We start from the raw sequence: 5,986 nt of genomic DNA on the forward strand, positions 1-5,986 counted from the left end.
GAGCTAGTAACCATAATTTGGTGGTGTTTAGCGTCCATGAGTTAAAACTGAAGAGCAAAAGTTGCCTTTTAAATTCCACACTTCAGGTGAAATTTAGGAGCGGCGATCAGACGATAGTGACTACCATGTACGTTATGGCCGGTGAGGTTTAGGGTTTGGGGAGAGGATTTTCGAGAGTTGATAATGTGCTTTCCAGACTTAGAGGGATGCCTGGAGAAGCAGGTTAATTTGGCGGAGGAGGCGGGCACAGGTGCAGAACAGGGCCATCGACTATGGACGACAGAGGATGACTGGTGGATAGTGCCGGAACGAGAAAGGTAAGGACATCCGGTGATAAATAGCAACGGATCCGGTGATAATAGGAATTTAAAGATAAGTGAAGAAGGACCAAAAGCAGGGAAGCAAACACAAAGTCTAGGACGGGAGGCGGACAGAAGTTAAAGACGGCTACGAGCTATTAGATATCCATTCAATAGCTCACGTATAAATTAAAAGTAAAAACAGCGATTGATAAATAGCATCCACGTATAAATTCTCACACCCTATGCGGCGACGCACAAACACCGCATACAACAAAGCGACCCACCCGGGGGGAAGAGGAAAGAGGAGGGAGGGAGCAGCAGCCCGCTCGCGGCAATGGGCAACGTCATCGCTGGGCGGCGCAAGGGCGCCAAGGTGATGCAGCTGGACGGCACGGAATTCCGGGTGAAGCCGCCGGCGTTCGCGGGCACGGTGCTGCGCGACCACCCGGGGTTCCAGCTCCTCGAGTCCGAGGAGGTCAAGCTGCTCGGCGTCCGCGCTCGCCCGCTCGCGCACGATGCGAAGCTCCGGCCGGGCCGGCTCTACTTCCTTGTTGCGCTACCCCGCCCCGCCGCGCCGCCGCACCGCGCGTGGTCCGGCGCGCTCCACGTTGGTGCGCGCCAGCGGCTTGAGTCGCTCATGCTCACCCGCCGGTCCACCTCCGACCTCTCCTTCCCGGCATCCGCCTCCACCACGGCGCCGGCGTCCCCGCTCTCCCCTGCCTTCGAGGGCGGGCCCGTCCGGCTCAGGATGCGCCTGCCCAAGGCGCAGGTCGAGAAGCTCATGGCAGAGAGCCGGGACGGCGCCGAGGCAGCCGCCAGGATCATGCAGCTGTGCGCAGCCAACGCCGGCAGCGGAGCCGCCACGCCAGAGAGGGGGATACTGCGGACGCCGGAACGCAGCCCGCGGTTCGTGCCCACGCCGGACTGGGGCGCCGGCCGGTTCGCGCAGACGCCCGAGCGGAGCCCGAGGAGGTTCGCGGCGACGCCCGATTGGGGGACCGGGTTCATGATGCCGGCAGGCGCTGGGACGGCGCCAAGGACGCCGGGGAGGTGGCCCGCGCTGCCCCGCACGCCGGAGTACGCATCGCCGGACGTCAAGGCCAGCCGGAAAGAGGTAATCCGCGGCTTCTTTCCCATATCTTTTACTTCTCGCCAAGCGTCCTTGTTTGAAACTTGCAGTAAAATCTTGTTAATTTTGACCAACTACACCTTTGCAAACATCTGGATTCATTGTCTACACGAAACTAAAATTAAAGCAACTGATTTTTCGCTCGTAATATCCTCGTGGGAAGCACGTGGTGAAGTTCCATTGATTTTGACCAGCAATATCTTGGAGAATACATAGATTGGCAGGCTGCACAAAGATGGCCTAAGTACATTTGTTATAAATTATTTCGTAAATAGTTTACAAATGTGAAACGAGATAACAGGCTGCAGTTTTATTGAAAACGACAGTAGTTCAAAACTAATATCGATAGCAGACATGAAGGACGCTACATGAACACAGAACACTGGACTAGTTCAAAACTGTTTGGATTTCTCAGTAACAGTCAAATGGTACCCTTATGTACTGCATATGGCGTGTAAATTCTCCAACTAGGAATTGGATAACTGAGATGAACATTTGGATCCCTTACGTGTCCTGTCGGGCATCGATCTGGAGCTGAATGCTTTCAGGAGTTTGTCCAATACTCAACGTTAGGCTAACGTATTATGCAAGGGGCCCATTCTATGTCACTTCTCGGGCCTACTACTGGATGACAAAGGTTCCAGATCATGCTTACACAAGAAATGACCAACTTCTCACAAGACATTTTACACCCTTTTGTTCTCAAACTCAAACGCTATCTCTTCACCCTTGCCGCGTTCGGTTTAGAGTTTAAAATAATCAGGTTAGCCGATCCTTATCCAGATCGATCAGCTCAACTCAAACTCAATTTGTTGTCCTGGTAGATAGTTCAGGAAGGGTTAATTGCGATGGGTTAGCTTTTCGAATTTTTCGCTGTGCTCTGAGCAATTCGAGGTTCGAGCTGTATTTAAGGCCCTTATTTGTGTCCCCTCTGTATTCTGGATTGTAGATTGTAGACGCTCATTTTGAGTGGATCGTGGATTGTGCCATAATATAGGCATATATTTGCAGAATCTATTTATAGAATCTGATCGTTTGTTTGCAAAATTCATAATCCCGAATCCACAATCCAGGAGCAAACAAACAGTGCCTAAGCATATCCCGCGAGGGGAGGTGGTCACCTCATGTAAAAGTGAAAAGGTGAGATGATCGCCGTGTTGCCATCGTCGCATGAAGCAAACAAGCGAGAAGCACATTAGCTGCTAGCACTGCTTGAGACGGTTTGATGTCTTTCCTGGCACACTAGTGATGTATTTGCCGTCAGATCTAGCACCGGCTTGTCAGTTGGTTGTTGTTGTGGCGGCGGCCGGGGAGTTACAAGAATTTTCAGGATTTGATTGCTTAAGTGACCGCACGATTAGTTAATTTTTTACCACTCTAGTCAATTGCATACTTTCAATAGACACTCCCGCTAGTTGCTTTGCTAAAAAGTCATCTGAGCCCCACTGATTGTTGCTTATTTTTCACTCTTAGGCTTGTTAGCCCACCGCATGTCATTTTTATTGGTTTTTTGCCCATGCTAACCTAAAAAATGAGAGGAAAAAACCTTTGTGCCCCTGATCGCCTCATGCGCCGCCTCGATGCTGTCGAGATGGGCTCGGCTGCAACGGCAACAGCGGGGCTGGCGTCCACTTTGAGCCAGTAGCAGCCAATCCAGGAGAAGGACCACGTGCAGGCAAGCCGGTCCATGCAACTCCTGTGACGGCTCACCCTAGCGCCCAGCTCCGCCTCCCACTCCTTCTGCGCGACAGGGCCGAGCACGCGAACACGCAAACCATCACGGCTAGCGACGCTGATGAAAGCTCCTCCAGCACGTGGTCCAGCGCCAACTCTGGCAAGTCGAGCAGCGGGTGCCCCGCAGCCATCTCTTCCTCCAGCGTCACCAATGCTATCTATATGATGCCACGCCACCGTGGCCCTCATACTCGCCGCAGTCGCCCACTTCCTACACCTCCCCTCCATCCTCCTCTACTCCCTCCACACCTACATCCACCCCGACACCATCCCCTCCTCCACCCCACGCGCCGTCCTCTGCCCGCTCGACTCCACTGCAGCCCTACACCGTCCTCCAAGCACGGCATCGCCTCCATACAGCTCTACCGCCTCCGTCTCTCCCACGGCACACTCGCCTCGCGCCCCCACTTCACCGTCTACCACTTTGCGCTTCTCCTCCCGCTCACCCTCCTCCCGCCCACGCTCCTCCTCTCGTCCGCCTCCGCGGTCTCCCCGCTCACGCTACTCGTCCCTGCGGCCTACCTCTTTGTCGCGCTCCTTCGCCACGTTGTTCTCACATCGCTGCGCCCCCACACAATTTGTCACGGCCCTCGACGCGCTCCTCGTGACCATGTTGCTGTCGTCTAGCCCCTTCGCCAGCGCGCTCGTGTCGCTCACCACTCTTCCAACCACGCAGTTCACGCGCGCATTCTGGCTCGGCACTGACCAGCCCCGCACGGAGGTCACAGTGCCCGTGTCCTTCGCACCCATGCCTCTCCTCCTCCACCCTGTTCTCCTCGTCTCCTCCGCGGTCTCCATTCTACAATGTTGCGGGTTCTTGGACTGCGCGGAACATCGAGCAATGGGAGCCCTGCAGCCATCTCCTCCTCCGGTGCCACCAATGTGATGGGTTATGACCGCACCGAGGCGACGCACAAGATGATCGCGGGTACAAAGGTCTTTTTGTCTCATTTTCCACATCAACATGGGCCAAAAACAAATAAAAAGGATACGTGGCGGGCTAACAAGCCTTAGAGTAGCAAATGAGCAATAATTAGTCGGGCTCAAATAGCTTTTTAGCGAAGTAACTCGATAGAGTGGGTATTGGGAGTGTGTCATGGGCTAGAATAGCAAATTAATTAACCCCACAAAGATACAGTTGCTTGTCACACTCGTAAAGTTAACCATACTCTTCTGTTAATTTCAGTTAGGATGTTCATTACGTTCTCCCTCTGCAGCAAGTCTAACACTGATAGTTCCATCCACAGTCAGATTGGTAGGATGTCAATGGGTATTGCGTAACCAAAAGAATGTCCTTAGATTTCCATTCAGAAGAAGAAAGAGAGATGTTCGTCCACTCTTCTGTTTCGGCAGCACAAACACGCCGCAGAGTGACCGCCGCCTTCGAACGAAACCGAATCGAGAAAGTTTCGCGGATCGCAGCATGCCAAGTTGCTCGGCTTAACCCATCGGTGCAGTCCGGCCATTACTTTGAGTCGCCGTCACGGACGTTTTGATTCACCCTGACACCTTGCTTTGATTTGTTCATGGCGGCTCAAAGTCAAATCGATTGCATCTCCCATTAAACTAGCTTAATCAGAAGCAGGCAACCGTTGTGTGACACTATCGCATTGATCGCAGTTAACCTTATCGCGATCGGCAATCCTTTTCTGCCCGAGCTCATCTTTTTGCCATCTCAAGATAAAAGGACGTTCATCCCTTGGTTCGTCATTTCGAAAGCGCATTGCTGCTGACTTTCTGTCGTGCGGTTTACTTTGCTTGTTTTCCCCGCTTAATTTTTCGACCCGTCGTTTTCCCTTGATGCGTGTGCAGATTAACAGACGGTTTGAGACAGTATTATTCGTCGCTTTTGCTGACGGTTCATGGATTTTATCTCTGTTGTGTTTCAGAAGCGAACGCGGTTCGTGGCGCTGCCAGACGAAATAATCGCGTGACTTTTTCTTCGTCCAACGATCGAGAGATGTGGTTGCTTGCAACATCGCGAGCCAGGAGATGTAGACTGATCTGCAGGGTCCGATTTGCTCCCGTCGTTGCAGGCTGTAGACGAGAGGCTGGCTCCCGACGGTTTCCTGTCTCGCTACCTACGACATGGAGTGTCAATTACTGTCCTCTTATTTCTCTCTCTCCTCCCTCTAATTTTTCTTGATAGGTAGAGTGTAATGTTGTGTGATGTATATGCTAGCTGCATCTGTAAGGCTCTGCAACAACCTCGCCAGCAGACTTTTGTGGAGATGGCAATGCACCTACGTCGCCTCGCATCGCATGTCATCACGATGATAATTCTGTTTCTGTAAATATTTCGTCAGAGACAATTGAGGAGCCGTACATGTTTTGGTGGTTCAATTGTCTCGTGCGTTTATCCTTTTTGAGGGAAAAGATAATTTTCCGGTGTTTCTCGTGTACTGGCTTAGCAAGTTGGCACCCTTGGTATTCAGGCGTTGCTTATTCCGTAGTCATTTCTATATGACGATGTCTGGATGACCATGAACGGAAACGCTACGTATGAAATCAGAGACCCGATGCTTTGGTGAACAATGAGACTTCACTCGAGTGAAATCCGTGAATAGACTTGAAGTACAAACACTGTGAAATTCGACCGTGATCAAAACAGGGGACAGTCTCGGCCTGAAAAAAAAAACAGGGGACGGTCTCTTTCGGCTTTGATCAGGCCGAAACGAGAACTCATCGCATGGGCCGCTTGCCTCCGCTCCACGTCGGCCGCATCGCCTATACATGGGCATGGGCCGCTGCATCCTCCCACGCTACGCACCATCCGCGGGCCTTCACCGGTCCACCATGTCGAGAAGACGCGACGCTGCGG

General features: G+C 52.5%; 1 protein-coding gene across 1 annotated transcript; it reads left to right on the top strand.

The window, feature by feature from the left end:
* The first annotated feature begins 485 nt into the window (after positions 1 to 485).
* Positions 486 to 5,558, top strand: LOC133930496 (uncharacterized protein At1g66480-like). Its single transcript, XM_062377153.1, has 2 exons — positions 486 to 1,416; positions 5,055 to 5,558. The coding sequence occupies exons 1-2, from the start codon at positions 637 to 639 to the stop codon at positions 5,097 to 5,099; spliced, it is 825 nt and encodes a 274-aa protein (XP_062233137.1). The 5' UTR covers positions 486 to 636; the 3' UTR covers positions 5,100 to 5,558.
* The last annotated feature ends 428 nt before the right edge of the window (positions 5,559 to 5,986 follow it).

The sequence above is a fragment of the Phragmites australis genome, chromosome 10 (assembly GCF_958298935.1).
Source record: "Phragmites australis chromosome 10, lpPhrAust1.1, whole genome shotgun sequence".
NCBI classification, from domain to species: domain Eukaryota; kingdom Viridiplantae; phylum Streptophyta; class Magnoliopsida; order Poales; family Poaceae; genus Phragmites; species Phragmites australis.